General features: G+C 39.8%; 1 protein-coding gene across 15 annotated transcripts in view; it reads left to right on the top strand.

Moving 5' to 3' along the window:
- Nucleotides 1-19,391, top strand: part of LOC107267676 (RNA binding protein fox-1 homolog 2) — a 123,961-nt gene that overhangs the window by 65,055 nt on the left and 39,515 nt on the right. For 13 of the 15 annotated variants that reach the window (XM_015739684.2, XM_025085262.1, XM_015739671.2 and 10 more), the window contains 4 exons: nucleotides 2,661-2,948; nucleotides 7,268-7,531; nucleotides 8,481-8,534; nucleotides 18,227-18,319. In XM_015739684.2, coding sequence (XP_015595170.1) covers nucleotides 2,664-2,948; nucleotides 7,268-7,531; nucleotides 8,481-8,534; nucleotides 18,227-18,319 — 696 coding nt within the window. In that variant the 5' untranslated portion in view covers nucleotides 2,661-2,663. The remainder of the gene's footprint in view (nucleotides 1-2,660; nucleotides 2,949-7,267; nucleotides 7,532-8,480; nucleotides 8,535-18,226; nucleotides 18,320-19,391) is intronic. The other 2 variants (XM_015739733.2, XM_025085310.1) reach the window with 1 other exon arrangement.

Raw genomic sequence — 19,391 nt, 5'->3', positions numbered from 1 at the left:
ACCGCTGGATTATAAACATGCAATTTTGAACACTCTGACATGCCACTCACTACCAGGGTTAAATTACGAAGTTATTCCGTAAAGTGTGTAAGGTTTCTTGACAGGGTGATATTTATTTTATATTTTTTGTACCCTTTTTTTTCTAGTAACGTTTTACCCTGCGCGCGTATATTCACTTGGGACTCGGGTCACACGTGCTGGAGACACGCTCGAGCTCCGTTCAATTATTCACTTCGCATTAGACTCGCTATGCGCGCATCCTTTCTCGAAAATGTTCATCCTTTATACTGCCGGACTGGATTCATGGCACAAAGTAATAATCATCGAGTCCGATGTGACGATTAATATATTTTTTCTTGGCTTGAGTCTGGAGGACTAATAGTATTGTTGTTGAGTCTCGCTTCGTCCGAACACATTCGTCTGTCTCTTGGATAAAGTCGCACGAGCTCGGTCGGTAATTGCCAGGAGTTCTACTTTAACGACGGAGCACCGCTTCTGCTCTGCGAGTAACTGCAAAGTTTAAATTTAATTTTAACAGTCAAAGTAATTCACGCGATAAGATTGCAACACTATACGGTTCCTTTCGAGTGATTGTTCGATTTGAAATGAGATTATTATCTTCGTCGGGAAACTCTTTGTGCTTGGAAATTTTTCTTTCTAGGGCTCTGCTCTCTTTGTTATCAGTATCGACGAGCCAGTCAGCGGCGTAAGGCGGCATAGCGCGTGCTCATCATGAATAAATACATAATTTACGATTAAAACACAATTAAAAATTCAAATTGACCTTATCTGTACCTCGTTATGTGGCGTTTGCTCCCGTGCCGTGACCCTTCATCGGGGATATTATGATTTAGGTCGCTTTTTGACGAACACGCGGAACAATCGTTATATTCGCTACCGAGACTTTGAAACGCAAGAGAACGCCGAAAGGGGATTCTTCTGTTTCCTGTCTCTCATTCTCTTCGTTTCTTTCGTATCTTTAACCTGCACTCCTTCTCTAGCTTAGCACATCTTTAAACTGGGGTCGAAAATCTAAGGTCATTCGTAAAATTTTCTAACAGCGCTACGGTCTAATTCCTTGCTAAGTCAGGAAAGGAAGTATTCTCTCAAAGTTGAAGCATTTGAGTGTGCATATATACACATAATATATTTAGCATAGTAATGGGTAGGAAGCTAGCTGAAAACTTAAATCTGTTTTTTCTAAGTATATTTCTTTTATTTTATTTTTCTTTCTCTACGACGCCTCCATCCTGTGTATACCAATTTCTCGAGGAAACGTGCACGCTCCGGAAAGCATACTAGATCCCAAAGAGATATAACGGCGGGTATTAAAAATTAAAAGCAACGAAGGAAACAAAGTTGATGAAAATGGTCATAGGCATATTACAACGCACGGTTAATATTTTTTCGAATTATCTCCATCATCTGCTCTTTCGGTAATAAGGACTTGTCCAGCAGCGTAATATATTGCATTACTGTCAAGAGCAGTTCAACGCCCTAGGAAGTTTACTCGGTAGAATAATTCGTGTCATCTATTCTAATTACGTAAATATACGCAGGCGTTTAGCATCGCCCCTGCGACGATCAAAACCTACTCGCACGGGGGTAATTTAATTGCGAGACCGATTTCAGCAGCCGAAGTTTGCAATTAGCAAACAGTTTCGAAAACACGTGTCACCGGAATTTCGTTTTTTTTTCCCATATACAAAATCTTTAAAAATCTCCGAAATCGCAAAAGGTGCGAATTTGATTGAAACGTAAAAAAAAAAAAAAAAAATTAACCCATGTTTCCGCGATTGGTAAGCCTGCTCCAGAAGTAATCGTGCCGCTAATCGTAACCGCGTGCGGCACGCACGGTTTCTCCATGAGATTTAGTACCGATCAAACATACAAGTACTAAACTATGTCAGCTTTAGAACCTTCTCCGATTATCTGTATACATGACCTACCCTAACCCAACGTATTACGAAACTCAATAAAAACGGGTAAATTTACATTTTTCATTAAAAACGTAATTTTTTCTCGAATCTGTAAATATTTTTAACAATCTTATCAATCTCATCCTTATTGCTCTGTTATGCAGTATAGTCGTAGAATTTCGTTTAATCAACGTGTCCTAAAGGGCTCCGGGCAAACTAAGAGCTGGCAACGTAAACCGACGGAGACATCATTCCCTTCCGAATGCTCTAAGGCGCATGGTTTACCTATTAATCTTGTAACTAGCAGTCATTAATCTCTCATGAGGGCGGGAGGCTGTATTACATCCGACTTTATGCTATGTTGCACGTGGATGCGTAACGCAGCGCAGGTGTATGGTAATATCTGGAAATGATGGTACTTTGGTATATAGGTTGGGTTAGTTACTATGTACTATATATACAGGGTGGAATAATAACTTTGCGGGGATGCTGAGACGCCACGTTGATATCAGGAGACAGGATTTAGCTGTATAATCTATATTGTATGTACTTGAGGATGCTGACGCTACAATATAATCCTTACTTAATTCCCAGTGTATAGTGTGTAACTATAGTACGTAGCCGGGCCAAGTATAGTCATACTCCACGGCTATGGTAGATACGTAATAACTATGTGACATAGTCCGGAATGCCTTTCCTGTATTATAAATCCTAACTCGTTTAACTCTCGTTGCGTTTCAGCACATGGTGCAGACAGGTATGGCTGCGCCCTACGGTGGGGGTGTCTTTCCACCCCCTGTGAATGGGGTAGCTGGGGTCGTCGGCGCTGCTGGAGCTGCTGGAGAGGTTAAACCACCTCCGCCCGTTCCCATTAAGGAAGATAACAGCGGCGCGCCGCAGCAACCGCCTCCTGGTGCACCTCAAGTTCCACCCCCTACGGGAGCCCCACATCAAGCCGCACCCGGCGCACCCACAACGGCCAGCTTTAGCCCGCCACCGCCGCCGAATGGCGTCGATCAGCAGGCCATTGTGAGTTTTATGAATATTTCTTTCTTGTTGCTTGATTTTATTTTTATTTATTTTTTTTTTTTTCTAGACGCGTTTTATTTTCTATGATAAATTTTTTCACTTGATTTTTCATATCGGGATGACTGGAAGGGAGTATATCGATCTATCGGACCCCTACTCCATCTCCAGTTTAATTTTAACAGTGTAATCGCAAAATATGTAAACCTTTTAGATTTAAATAATTATTTAGCATAATGATAATTTTCGTTTTTACTTTAGGTTATTTGTTTATTTAACAGAGTCTTTATATAGCAGCAATCGTGCACGTTCAAGTAGCAGTTTGCCAGACCGGTAATATAAGGGATGAAGGTTAATCCTTTAGTATTTATTTAAATCTCAAATTTTTGGAATTTGGAAAACATTTTCGACTAACACTGCTGACTTATTAAACCACGGCAACCTCCTCTCTACCCTACGAATAGCGTAGTCCCCGGGTGTGCTTGCACAGCAAATTGCCGCATTCCTATTGGCCATGCTGTCCACGTAGCCACTATGGACAGAGACACTTATGTCAGGCTTGCCAACTGGCCGCGCGATATTATGCCAGCAGGAATGCCCTAGGACGGTTCAGGATATCCCTAGCACCTAGCACGTTTGGGGACGGGCGAAAAGCAGGAAGGGGAAAAGATCAGGGAGGAAATAAGAATCGTATAACGAAATTGCGAAAGTCACACGCTGGAAGAATCGACGTCATCATTCTCTTTTTCAATTTTTTTTTCTTTATTTTTTTTTCACAAAATTCCAACCACCCAGGCAGACTCGAACAATCGTTAATAGCTTGAAGACTTTTCTATGGTCGACTTTGAGATTGACTTTTTCATACGACGGCAAAAAGTAAATCCTACCCTTATTACTTCAACCAGCTTCTTTCTTTTCTCGAGTCGCAACTTTATTTTTTTCTATTCCGGGGGATCAATCGAACTCTTCTTTGCTTTTACTGAATTTTTTGCTCGTTCGAAGAATCTTCACGACCTCTTAGCCACGCGCACCTATACTCCTTCAGGCTAACACCCACACACGATTCGAGGTATAATTGGTCGTTTAAAGGAATAGGGCGTAAAATTTATGTTGCCGGAATGGCCTCGCTTCTCTCCTTTATGCGAGCTTTACTACCCTGCTGCTTATGATGGGATACGGAATAGGGGATGATTGGGCAGAAGGCGTAGTTCGTGTATATCGCAAATTAGCGCAAGCTTGCGGTTTTCAAAATTCCCGGTATATATGTTTATACTAGGTACCCAACCTCACTTTGGTATAAACGTCAGAATACAGAGAGAACATGGAGGCATGGTTTTCGAGCTCCTCCGATGTCTTCGATTACGTGCCAAGATTTCAAACGAGATTTCATCACCCATTCGTACTACCATAATAGATGAAACAATGAAAGTGCCCAAGATTTCCAGTTTCCATTGCTGACCCTAAGATCCGAAAGTTACACGATACCTTTAAAGTATTAAATTTTTAAGACTGCCAAAAGCTTTGAAGATCGATAATTCAACACTCGAAAGCTGTCGTTGCGATTTTCACGCTTTTCCACTTGACCGTATTTACCCAGGTGTCTATCTGGTTTTCATACCTTGGAATCACTTTCTCGATTATACTTCGGGCATTTGAAAAGTTCTTATGGCCAGCTACTGTGTACTTTTGTCGACAGACGCCATCATGAGCACTTCTGTACCGTAAGGTCGAGTACAAGATATTGTCAAGACTCCATGAAAGTTCAGACAGAAAGCAATAAAATGAAAATCAAATATCTATGTTTGATGTTCCATTTTTCTCTATTGGCTATATAGGGTATAATCTTGGGCGCACGTGTTCCTGACGCTCTGACCCTTGAATAATCTCCACTTCGAAGCCCCGATATCGATATAAATTCGATCTGCCGTCTAAAGGAGTCTCTCATTGATCGTCGCGCACGAGGGACGTAGACACTTTGGTCGAGAAGCCTGCAAAAGGTTTATCGGGTATAATATCTCGTTGGATCATAGCAGTCTGAATATAGTCAAAGAACAAAGGAGCTCGGTAAACGGGCTTTAGCCACTAATAGAATTGAACGTGATATCATCAGGGACGTCTATAATTAATTAATTCTCGTTCAGTTTCTTCCACGTGTTAACGAATCACTCGTAACGACACAGAGAGCCATACGTTGCCTTTGTAGAATTTCGCTTTTGGTTCGTTAATTGGGCATTAAGTTTAAGCAATGTCCGCTTGGAACACGTGCGCTTAACTATTTTCGATGCTTGTTATGTCTAGCTTTTACGCACAGAAGTGTTTACTACCACTGGTAACGGCCTTCTATTGAAACTGTATACCGTCTCTGTAAGATTAGAGCAACCCCTGCGGGATTTAATTTCCCAAGCGGGTTTTACATCACGATGAATTCCGCGCATCCCTACTTTAAGCGGTTACGTTTAGTCCTCGGTGGAAATGAAAATTTCAAATTGTAGTACCGCTACCTTGGATATTTAGACTGCGATTACAGCGCCACTGTGCAGCACTTTAATACGAGAATGAAATTAACTCGCGTACAGTACGTTACGTTGTTTACGGTATATAAATGTGGATGGCAGAGAATTTTCGGGGTGGATTCTTTGTCGCAAGGAGTGAGACACGTTGGAAGGCAAACATATATTCAGGATACTCTGACGCGGACGGTACTTTCACGTGCACTCGAACTTTATTAAACTTCTTTTTTACTGGTTGCCAGACGCCACCGCTACGCGGCGCCACCGTAGCTGACTCGTGAGCTTCTCTCCTGTTTTCCTTTTCTAAGCTCTTTCAATTCTCTTCTCTCTGTTACAAACGACGTTCCGCTTACCTTGGCGAAGCTTTACGATGTGCTTCCTCGAGTGTAGCTGACTTCCGGTGGCACTCGCGACCTCCACAGGCGAAAAACAAATGGCGCATAAAGTTCGAAGGCGCTTTCTATAAATCTTAGAGCGGGCAGGCACCTCTCTGTTATTCGTGCGAAGCTAAAAGCTTCCTGGTGAGTCCGATATTTATTCGCGGAGCATACGTATTTCAGGTCTAACGGCTCTCCGAGACTCCCGTGAGTTTTTGTTTATCCGGAAATCTCAAGGCGTGTTTCCGGTTAACGACACGAATTACGGAATTCATACTTCACTTTCGCCGTCTACGTTTCTCCAATGTAAATAGAGCTTACTGGCCCATTGTAAGTCCTTAGGGTATTCAATGCCTCGTTTACTTCTAGATGTTGTTTCTTCCTTTTACTCTATTCTTTTCTTTTCCTTCTTCTCTCTCCGATTCGTTTACTTGCTTCTTTGCACGTCATTGTGTCACTCTGTATCTCTCTCTCTCTCTCTCTCTCTCTCTCTCTCTCTCTCTCTCTCTCTCTCTCTCTCTCTCTCAACTTTTCTTATATTCCTCCTCGTAGTTTCCTACTGTCAACGACGTCGGGACGCGACGTTACTCACGATTCCGAAAACGAGCCTCGAATAACAAACAGTTCATCTAAATGCTGATTGAACCTCAGGCCGAAGCTACCGTCCCGACGTTAAGAGCCAATCCTCGGGACGGGAAATGGTCGTCAGGAAAATATCGATAAATCAAGGGACTCTGTTCTTCATTACGTATTACACGATCGGCCGGATCGTGAGATAGCCGAAAGTTATTGTTCGTATCGTGGAGACTGTGCAGTTTTGGGTAAGATGGTGGGTAATGGGATCGGCTGACGTGGAATTATAGTCGACGAGCTTGTAAAAATGTTTAATGGGACGCGATGAAATACTGGGAGCGAAGCGATGCTCTGGAGAATTGCGGGTAGAAGCTTTGGCAACCATGAGAATGAACATTCCCACGGTATTTCCACTTTGCTGAATTTATTCCTGCTGGATGCTGCGGTCCATCGATCGACTTGGTTAGACTTTCATCCTGGTACCATGTGTTACCTTAATTTCGCATATATGAAAAGTTATTATATATTAAGAATTGATGTATTTTTTAATAATTTTATTGATCAATTTGGCCATCTTGAATCTCATGCTTGCTACTTATCTGTTTAATAACTTAATACCTCATTCCTCTTGCACTATTATGTATAGACCGTTAATTAAGTTACTTAAAAGTCTCTTTATCATAATTAATACGGATAATAAATTTTATAATTTTTTTTATTCACTTTCTGATGTCAAGGCAAGAGCTTTTCTTTTTCTATGCTTCTCGGATCTTTATATACACATAGAGCCACGACAGAGAGAAGGTGAGCTTGTGGTAAAAGAGAAAAATTCTTCAAGTCCTCTTTTTTTTTCCGACGACAGTCGGAAGTGTTTCAGGCAGCTGTGGCAGCAGCGGCAGCGGCAGCCGCAGGCGGCGGGGGGCAGCAACCGGCACCGACTCCTGGTGGAAATGAAGCAAGTCCGGAAGGTGGCGTCGAGGCGAATACACTTGTACCTGTCACGTCAGGAGCCACGACACCCGCGACAGCGACACAGGGAACGGACCTTAAGGGCCAACCGAAACGCCTTCACGTCAGCAACATACCTTTTCGATTCCGAGATCCTGACCTCAGGGCGATGTTCGGGGTAAGTTAATATTGACTGTTCAGCCTGTACAGCCGGTTGCCTGTACTTGGGTCGAGACCCGATCGAGTCTCTTGATCATCTGTGATAACCTGATCTGTAGGAGTTTAGACGCACAGACTGATGAGACTTTTATTAAATTGGGAAGAATTATAAGAGTTCTTATCAATTTACATATAGAAATAAGGGAGTTTATAACCTTCGACGAGGGAGTACCATAAAGGTCGATTCATAAGTATGAGCTAGCAATATTTTTTCTAAACAAAAAATAGAACGTTGGAGTATCCCGCACTGAAATTCTAAGCTATCTTAACCCAGCATACCCATCATAGTTGGGAATATCTGGGATTGGAAAAAATTTAATATCCACATATAAAAAATGTCTGTGATGTTCATGGAAATGGCTGGGAGTCAGCGAAGTTCTCACTCTATACTGAAAATAGTCGTCGAAGTAAACCCTTAGATATATTTACTTTTACTTGTTAAACAAGAATAATATCCGTCTGTCCCTTTTAAGCGATCTTCTTGTGATATAGAAGCCCCACAAAGGGGTTGTGCAAGTTGTTTCCACAAAAGCATCAGATTATAGAACTCAACTGAAATATTGAGGATGGCTCAGAATGCTTTCTAATCGGATCTCATGAACTGCGATTGGAGCGAAGTGCTTTTTCTTTTGTTTTAAATTAGACCATCCAGTTGGTGTCGTCAGCGATAAATGATCGTGTGGCAGTTAACTCACTTTGATGTGGTTATTCTTTAGCGATTTTTCATTGGTTGATATATGGGTTAACTGTATTTTGATCTGTGTTTCATTGCACTTGTGAACTTGCAATGGGCTAATTTACGATTGCTTTTAATGGCAATCACTCGCAGATGGTTAGAAGCAATTAGCGCGACTAATGGTATACATATGTACTTGCCTTTAATGTACTTTCGTTTGCTTGTTTTTCAGCAATTTGGACCCATTTTGGACGTGGAAATCATATTTAACGAGAGAGGAAGCAAGGTAAGCGCACTGCGCCCTTAGGCTGCGAGCCACCCCTGTCAACCCACCCCTGAAACACTCAAAACTAGATATAGTATAATATTATAGCATTTATGTGATGTCGTGGCTGGTCGAGATTCGGATCATTTTTATTCTTATCCCTTTTCATATTTACGTTGACTGCGAATATTTTATGTTATCAACTGTTTGATTATTGAAACTTTTGATGATTCAATAAAAATGTACAATGTATAAGGTATTTTTCATTGCACGCCAATCAGTTCCAAGCGAATTATAATTGCGTGAATTTCAGTATCTAAACTAAAATAAAAGTTTTGGTAGTGTCAAATTAAAAAAAAATTTCCTGGGTTCCGAAATTCAACGACCCGCCACGAATAAGTCATTAATTAAAATTAAATAACAATATAAAATGCAGAACCATATTTTATATTTCCTAACGATGCGATTCAAAAAAAAGGATGTTCTACCTCAATTAATTTGCAAAAATGTGGTTCTGCATTTAATTGTTCTCTTTTCCTTTCAGCGCATTGGCAATCCTTGCGACTTTAAAAATTGCCAGCTGCCAACACCACGTGCTCAATGCAATTTAAACGGCACGTGTGATGACGCGTGGCGAAACTCGTTCTTGCTTTTTGAAGTTCGCGAAAAAAAAGGAAAGGAATTCCTAGTCAAATACGAAGTACGCAATTCCATTCTCGTAGCAGCTTAACAATCGGACCATGCAGTAAAAATATACCTTGGGGGTGCAAATGCGCTTCAATATGGATGACAATGGTTAGGATAAGATCCGCAGTAATACATCGCGTCGACAGCTGGCATCCGGTGAGCTTGCATATTCAGCGCCACTACGTCAAGTGCACTCGAGTGCACTTTATCAAGCTCCCAGCAGTGGCACTAAATTATACGTTGCTTAGGATATACCGTGATGAGGCTAAAACAATTTTGCCGAGATTGTTGAACTTTTACAGTTACACGAAAAGAGAATTGAAAATATTTAAATTGTCGCGTCAGCTGATCCGACGGGATATTGAAAGCATAAATTTTCAGTTTGGATATTATTATTCTGTGACGTCACAAAAAATTACGGTGATTCGATCCTAATTAACACCAAGTTAATTGCTCGCTAATGGCAACGTCTCTATAACGCGATGACAGGACGTACACCTGACGAGAAACATCCGGTCAATCATCGCACTAATATAGGACGCGGAATGACCTCTGTGCAGTTTCCGGATGGCCAGGAGGGTTAATTGAAGTTCGTACAGGGCGGCTTTCACAATTCCATATACGATTGACTATCGTAATTTGACATGGCTATGTGTATATATGACTCGCAACTTACTTTTCGCAACTAACGCCATCTCGCGAATAAACGTAACTTTGGTAAAGGCTCGGAACTAACATAATTTTCAAACTTTCCTCTTGGTACACCTATCCTAACCAACGTAAACTATCGCGCAAACAATTCACTGTTCGCAAAACGAGAATGGGAGTGGCTTCTCGTTGGCAGGAATTTACATAAATTCGTCGGCAGCACAAAGCAGATCGATATAACGTCACTGAAAAGAGATCTCGTTGCTCGAGTGGAAGATTACAAAAAATATATATATATATATATATATATATATATAAATTTTTAACGATTATTGGAAATAAATTTACTCGGGAGATTTGCTTTGGATGCAACCGCATTTAATATTGCGAATTTTCAATGTAAAAGATGCAGTTTTCGATAATGATAAAATACGCGATAAACGAGGCGAGGATTGCCAATGCCTTTAGACATAAGGAAAAACAGTGAGACTGTAGGGATTTTCGTATTACTTTCTAATATATGAATTACAGCTTAACAAAAATCCTCTATCGTCTCACTGTCACAGTATATACATACCTATATATATACTATAACACAGTTTTCAGCCGCCATATGCTTTTGCAAAATGCGTTTGCCAGGAGGACATTGCGCGTAGACTACCATTTTGTAAAAGCACTATGCTTTAGCCGTAAGACCTTTTCCAAAAGCTTCGTCAATGTAAATGGAATGTGGCATCCCTAATGAAGTGCAGCATTTTGGACAAGCGAACGCGGACCGTTTCGATGGCCGAGGGATAGACGAATGTTTTTTTTTTTAATAAATTTTTTTCAAAAATTTTCAATTTATACAGTAAAAAAAATGTGGACTGTGATCAACTCTCAATAACGAATCACAAAGCCATCCGCCTCTGAAACGGCCTGTACACGCGTTACATACACTGTGTATGTGCCCAGGGACACGTACATGCCTACGATATAACCAATGGTGTTAGTTCTCGTAGTTGTTTGGACGAGCTGTTGCATTTTTCTAGCTAGCCTTCCGCATTTTTCATTTAGTTCCCATTGGTTATAAGGAAAAACGATGTTTTCAGTCTAGTCCTACCGGAAGTACGTCAAACGTTCGATAAATCGATTGAAAAAAAAAATTATTTTTTTTTATACCTATTGTTCCTGATTTCATGTTTAGAAGCAATACACTTTGGTCGGATGAATTACCATCATCTACGACGGACTTCCGGTACGTCACTGAACCGATCGTCGTCATTTCCTGTCACGAGGATACTCGGGAGATGCTGCCCATTTGATTTGATGAAACTTTTCACTTGTCGTCCAATGCTGTTTTAACATCGTACCAACCTTTCTTACCAGCCTCACCTTTACCCGCCGACCATAACCTCCATTTCATCAGCCATCGACTTCCGCCTACGACAGAATTCCCATCCCGGCAGTCAGTCGAATCTTTCTCCGTTCGCCGTTATCCCACGGGAAATTATCGAGGCTCTCGACAATTGATATCTGAAAATTGTTTGATTATTTTTTTTAACTCTTTCGCAAAGTCACCTATAGTGAATTTTCTATATCTCGTTGATACGGAATCCTTGGGAACGAGACTCTTATGTCACTAATCCATCTTTTTTGCAATTATACATCACGAGCATGAAACGTACTGTACATTTGTACGAGTTTATATAATATTTATATGTATATATATGTCATTTACATATACATATGTATACACGCTTCGTCAGGTCAGTCAGGTATTAAAAGAGTCTAATGCTTTTTCACTTATTCACTTATTTCTTTATTTATTCGCTGTGTCGCATAAGTATTTAATTAATTAATTAATTACGTGTTTAGACTTAGAAGCTGCTTACTCACTGGCGGCCTGGTTCCCTTACTTATTGGTTATCTTGTCCTTAGCTCAACTTCGCAGATATTATATCTAGTTAACTAAGGGTGACGTTGCCTAGGGAATTAATATACATATGTATGCTTGTACGGTGCGACGATTAATTTCGACAAATTTTAGGGTAATTTTTCAATTAAAAAATTCGAATTTATATGAAAGTAAAAGCTATTTACCCGAGAGCCTTGATATTTCTATGAGAATCCTAATACGACAGCGCCATTTCTTTCAATTTCCGTAATTTCCCAAATGTACAATTTACTTCTCTTAATCACTTTTTTTTTCCAATTTACACACTCCCTTTTTCTTTCTTTTGTATTTTCATTATTTTTTTTATTTATTCGGGCGCTTTCTTTGTACTCGCTGTTTAAAGCATCTATTCGGTTAACGAACTGGAGTTTCATACTGTTATTTTTCTTTCATGAAAAAAAAAAAAACAACTAAACACTTTTCTCTTATTTGTCAATCTTTTTTTTGTTTATCAAGATAACCGGAAAAAAAATCATGTACAAACTAAACTACATGGCGTTTTTCTGTTATGGATTTTCTTCATTAATTTCTTTCTTTAATCTCATCCTTTTTGTCCATCCTTTCGCATCACTTACTTTACTCGCATTCACTTTCTTCTTCCGATTCCACTTGTTTCGGTCGCTCGTACTCTTTACGTATTTCCACACAAAAAAAAAAGAAAAAGGAGGAACGAAAAATCGTCGAGAGTCCTTTATCGAAATTTCCTTGTATGCTTGTCCTACCTACGTACAGCGTTTGGCAAACGCTTATCGTAAAAGCTCCTTTTCCGCTCTTCACGGAAGTTACGTTCATACATCTAGTTTTTATCACCCTCTTTCTGTCTCTCTCTCTCTCTCTCTCTCTCTCTCTCTCTCTTTCTTTTACTTTTTCTGCAGTCTCTATAACATTCGATTAACCTGTATACGAGAGAAACGTAAAGTGAATTAACGGCCTGTAAAAGCTTAGAAGCTTCTTCTTACCATTCACTTACCACTGTAACGACTGCTGATCTTTTAGTGAGAAAAACACGGTGCAAAAACATATATAGATCATATATATCGTGACTACTTCACACGATTCCTTTCGTTTTCATACCAAATTCCACTGTATCTCTTACGAGCTTTCTTTTCTCCTTTTCTATCCGCTCAGAATCACTGCTCAACTCTCTCACTTCTACCCGACTTTTCCCAAATTTCCAAATGCCCATCCGATCAGCGCACAAAATAACGAAACCTCTTCGATGCCCGACACTTCACGGACGACTAGACGATTTTCGGAGATGAGAAACCAAAAATTCTTGATACGTGAAAAAAGTCAGTCTTGTTCACATATTTTTCTTAATTTCTCATTAAAACTTTTATTTCCTCCTGGACCACGTTCTTTTACGTACAGAACTACGGCTTGAGCCCCCTAAGCCTCCTTTTTCTTTTATACCATCCCACGTACCTGCGTAATCGTGATAATTTTCTGTGAGCTACCCAAAGTTTATTCAGCAGGTCGTATTTTGAGTTTTTCAAAAAAAAAAAAAAAAATAATAATAATAAAATCTGCCAGCCCTTCGTTACACTACTCACAACCCACTCACATGTGTATCCTCCGTTTCAAGCAAATTCCTTCCACATGTCACACGTAGATCCTCGTAGGCTTTTATTACACGGGAACCGTTCTGGCCCATGGCACTCATGCATATATCAATATATACATATATGTACACATATATGTATGTCTATATATCTATATATATTCGTATAGCTGATTTATCGTTGACTTGATTGTTTAATAAATAGTTGTCTTTTGGTACACGCACACCACGCACACGCACACGCTCACACCCGGTCGGCGCGAGTAGTTATCTATTTATCTTTATCTTTATCTTTCTTTCTTTCTCTCTCTTTTTCTTTATTTTCTTTTTTTCTTTTTCTTTTGAAAATAATATTACTGCCTTGCCCATATACATATTGTCGTCTCTCTATACGCACCTCGTCACTGTTAATTAATTCATTTTATTAATCAACGCCCACCACACACTTCACTCACTTATCAATATATCGACGTGTCTCGATTCTCTGGACATTTTGGTCGTTATCATTAATAATCTTTTCTTTATCTTACTCCTCACAGTCTCTCGCTCGTTTTATTCTTTTTTTTCTCATTTTCATCTTACTTTCTTTTTCTTCTAACTATACTTCTCACTCTTTCGTTATCGTCCAATGGGTATCTGCCTACGTAGATATATGACTGTTTACGCTTGTATATACATATATATATATATATATATATATATGTGTATACGCGTGGTGGAATACCTGTGGACGAGCTTTTATGGTTTTGCGTCGTTCTACACCTATATCGCGATATTGTCGCTGCTTTGTAAATAAACGCAAAAGCATTTCATTGTCGCTATCGCCGCGCATACGGATTAATTAATAGTTACATTTTTTTTTTTCGTTCAAGGCGTCGCGACGAACGGCGTCCTTCGATCACATGGCTACATCATATCTGACATCGCGAGTAATGCGTTTAATCGATGCCGAATTAGAAAAAAAAAAATTAATTTTTTTTTTCGGAAATTGATTGGATATTCAATTTGCCGCGTGACTCCCCAAAATGAATATTGCGTTAGATAATAATTATAAGGTTCAGATGCTTTTTTTATTTTATCGAGTGCACAAATCGAAATTCCAATTACATTTCGCGCGTTAGCTTTAAAGTGGGCACCGGAGATCGAATGCCGGGAAATCGTATTAAAATGATTGACGAAGAAGAGACCGGAAAAGGTGATCTCGATGAAAACACGAAAGTTCGAGATATTCGTAACGTGCATCGTATTGCTGCTGTATACGTAACGTCAATATGGCGTGTCACGATTAGGATCTACGGGTGAGAGCATAATTATGCATATCAGTTGCCACGGAGCTCGGCGGCGGGTCGCCTGGATTAACGTTGGCTGGCCTCGTTGATGAAACCGTGATTAATGCTATGCACTTTTGTAAATGGGCCAGGTTGGGATAGGTCCTGCGTCAATATGTCTTTCGGATTTCAAGATAGGAGTTACGTCCGATATAAGAAAGATATTTGATTATCATTTCGTTCGATTGTCCATTGAGATAATTAACGTATTTTGTAAAATGGTAAAATAAATTGTCATGCATAAATTAATTATATTAAGGGAGTCACGTTGCATCTCGTTCAATCTGAAATTTCGATATTATTATGTATTTTGAAAATTAATTACTTATAATTATGATCATGTCTATCACACGATTCCGTAAATTCACACACAGATATAAAACATACGTCTCTCGCGTTTGATATGTATAGAACGGATATTCCGGGCACACTTGGCGGAATTTATTATTGCTATCGTAGACCAGGAATCTTCCAATATACTCCAGGAATACCATAGGCGTTAGATAAATCATTTGTGCGATATTAATGAAATTCCAAAGGGCACTTCTATTATCGATCTTCTGAGGGGAATATGTACGGGAAATCCTCTGGAAGCAGTTAGCGAAATATCAAGGAGAAAAAGGACTTCTGAAATATCTTAGATAACGGCTATGGTTATTACGTTGATTTCTCCAGACGATTTTCGAATTGAAAACGATCTACGACGTCGTTGACAAATCCGACGGTTTTCCCCTATCGAGACGCTTTTGATTTTGTCTCTTGCCCACGTGCTGTCTCATCTAGCACCAAGAGTGGCTATCTGCACGGGAATTTGAAAAATCGATAAATTCTTAATTATAACAGTACACCCTGTACGTGCTTATCTGAAATTGTGTACTTGATAATGAACGAAAAATTTTTTTTTTGAAAAAAATATTTATCTTTCCAAGTAATCCGCGCGCGTGTTGAAAAATTAACTTCGACGCTTCCAACTTAGGGGATGACGCAATTTAAACGCAGATCCACACCTTTGCTCCTTATAGCTTCCGGGAGTCACGAACTTTCCTGCGAGAAACTCGATTATCTTTGTACTCGTTTCGTTCCGTGTAACCAGAAGTCTTATGACTTAGTCGTATACCCATACCAACTAGGGGTTAGGTTCCAGGCAGTGGTGGTACAGCCACTGTCAAGAGATGCTTTTCGGTCTTCCAGGCCTCAAGCAACCCCGCTAGTACAAAAGTACTCTGATACTTTCAGCCCTTGGCGTATCGATTTTCTCCACCAAATTACATCCCATATACGTGGTTGAGTGCGATAGGGCACGGTTCAAGTGATACGGCCTACCCTTAATGGAAATGCATCGGGGTAGATAGTTAACAGTATATTCCTTGGGAGACAAATTTTCGTTGCGAATATTATAACCACCCGCTGTTTCTCGTGCAATCTGAATCCACGGTATACAGTAATTATTTGTTAACGGAGGACCCCCCTTATTTCCGCGGTACACACGACGTTTGAATAGGAGACAAAAATAATTTCCTACCAGTAGCACTTCCGGTCGGTTTGTCATCAACCCAAAAAGAGGGATGAAAATATTAAAAGAAAAAAAAAGATTAGGTTTCCTGGCTCGTTACCCCATGTGCTCTGTGTATACGGAGAAAGGTGGGAAATTGCTGGGGAGAAAAGTAGGAATGGCCAGAGGGTTGATAGGAGAGATAAGGGATGAATTCTCTGCGCAGCCAGGACAATTGGAAGATTCCCACTACCCGTGCCCCCACCTAATGAAATATGGTATTTGTATTTTGCTGAGAAAATTTCATTAGGTACCCTTCCATCTTTTTTTGTCTTTCCACAAATTCTCGAGCGCGAAAGTGAGCGTGGCGTTGTACAAATACTTTTTTTTTTTCATACTAATATATCAAGATAAGAATATGTCTTTTTCGTTTTCGCGCAAAAATGCGTTACCAAAAATCCAAGAAAATAAATACCACTTTTCATAATCCTCATATATTTCTACGTTATATTTGAATTTCGGTAAAATATCGTGTTTTCAAATTTTCCTTTTTTTTTTCAAAAATATCGATATATCAAGAGATTATATTAATGTCACAGACACACGCACACGTGTTACATATTGGAAACATTGACAGGAGCTGATACCCGACACTTACCCCTTTGACAGCCCTATCCGTTAACCATATAAACTTTTCCTTCCTTCCTTCCTTCCTTCCTTCCTTCCCGTGATATATTACCTATATACCATATACTATATTACTCTCTCATCTCTTGTCATCACACGCACCTCCCGATAACAGCAGAAAATTAATGATATAATGTGACCATGATGACATGACACGATATGATATGATATGATAATGAGATGATTAATGTGAACCATGACCATGATTTCTTACCATGATTTTACATTTACTTATTTGTTGCACGTTGTTTGGTGCGTCTCCGTAAGCAGTATGAGGCGTCCGCCCCCGAGCGCTGATATAATAACGCGACGTAAAGCAAGACCCATACATTGAAAAAAGACATCAACTTCGAAAGAGTGAAAAAAGTAACGAATTCAAAGAGACAAACTTTTCTTTTTTTTTTCAAAGTACAAATAAATAAACGACACCGTCCTTATTGCCGCCGCTGCCGCCGCTCTGAAATTCCTCCCTCGCCTCACCACCCACACCCATCCCCGTCATTCTACGTTCATTCGTTAAATCCATCATTTTCCCCAATTTAATCACTTTACCTTAATAATATATATTTTCCATAAAAATTATTCCAGCCCCCATCCGCCCACCCCTATTTCGATATCATCACGGCAAGAGTTACAGAGAACAATTAAACAATGAGAGAAAAAAAGGATGTCCCTTTCACTTGTCTCGAACCCATAGTTCGCTATTTTACCTGAAACGAAAAAAAAAAGTACGTACACAACGGACGATCATTGAAATCCTTCATTTCCGATGGAATCCGGAAAAAAAACCCTTGTAACCGTTCCAACGAACAAGTTCGAATTCGATTTCATCGCGTTCCTCCTAATTATAAACTGGTTATTCCCAAAAACAATGATTTTCGGTAAAATAAAAATTTCGGAATTTTTCACCGGAAACGAAGGAGCCACGATGACGCTCGTAAAAACAACAACCTGTTATACCTTAACTTAACCTAACCCAGCACGTACGACCATCCTTGCTTTATACAGAGAATATATACCCCCCTCCCTCCCTCCCCCTCGCCAATTCCACAAAAACACAATAAATTAAATATATAACAGCAATTCAAAAAAGTACCCTTGCACCCACCTACGTAAGTAGAACGTAACATATGTACAAGGGTCACGCGATACACGAGTCTCGTATATATGAGAAGTTTGGCGAAGAGCAATAGCGGATGCGGTACTCATGATACAATAATACTTAAATATATCTATAGTATACCAAACAACCGAACAACATATACAGTACCATATGTTAAATATTTTTGACCATATATACTTCGGCGCTGGGGTGGGCGCGGCAGTCTGTAAGTTGAGTTTAATGCATGTTGTTTTGTCTGTCCTTGCATGCAGGGATTCGGTTTTGTAACATTCGCAAATAGTGCTGACGCGGACCGGGCACGTGAGAGGCTACACGGCACCGTGGTTGAGGGCAGAAAGATTGAGGTGTGCATGAACTTCTTATACTTATATACCTTATATACCTTTAATTAATTTTAATCGTTTACATCTTATTATGCGTTACGTCATTTAACCGTGACAGTAGATGGCGTCGCGTGTATACGTGTATATATATATATATATATATATATATATATATATATATATATATATTTTAAATATGATACTGTTATAATATCAATGGATTATATATATATACACACGTATTTATACGATGCGTATCATACTGTCGCGTACGTTGTGATACGCGCGTATGCGTACCCGGCTTTAACGATAAAAAAGTCGCGTGATGCGTGCGCGCGTTAAACGGCAAAATGCGCGAGGCCCATTGCCACGACGCGTATTGTAAACATGGCGTCGTCGTCCACGTCGTCACGTGACGCGCCCGTCGCGTCCATTTTGTACGTAAGACGCGAGTCGTTTACCGGTACGGTGGCTATTTTTAAAATTATTTCACTTTTTGACAAGCGCGACGTACGCGTCGAGACGACTGAACGCGACGCCTATATATATATATTCTCGTAAATAGTATATTTAGGTGCCTATATACTCTTGGTTTAAAAGGATAACGATTAACCGTTGGTACCACTGGCAACCATGATGTTAAAACCTGGCACGAATGATAATATATAACAAGTGCCGTAATAATTTTCATGTGCAGTAGACATATGAAGCTATATATATTGATAATCAAGTATATACGTATATTATGTGTATATGTGTATATGCATAACGACGTCGGCGCCGAAGCATCTATGAGAGTTTATCATCTGAAAAGTCGGCGTTTCACTAAATGAAATTTTTAGTAAATTCGAATTTTCCCGCCATGAGGCGCCATATTGTTTGGATCGCTCCCGTCCTCGAAACGTTGGGGGCACATTAACGTTTGATACGGCAAACGAAGTGTGATTCGCACGTGATCGATCTCTGGATGCATATGTGGAATCTCCATTGTACGGTTATCGCGGTCTTTGTTTACGTATATCGGGTGACTTCGATGATTCCTTCGATCAGTCGGGGACCACGTGCTTTTTTTTTTTTTTTTTTTTTTTTTTTT

The sequence above is a fragment of the Cephus cinctus genome, unplaced genomic scaffold (assembly GCF_000341935.2).
Source record: "Cephus cinctus unplaced genomic scaffold, Ccin1 Ccin1_scaffold0029, whole genome shotgun sequence".
Lineage (NCBI taxonomy): Eukaryota > Metazoa > Arthropoda > Insecta > Hymenoptera > Cephidae > Cephus > Cephus cinctus.
Note: the sequence above shows the minus strand (reverse complement) of the source record. Positions and strands in the feature narration are given on the sequence as shown.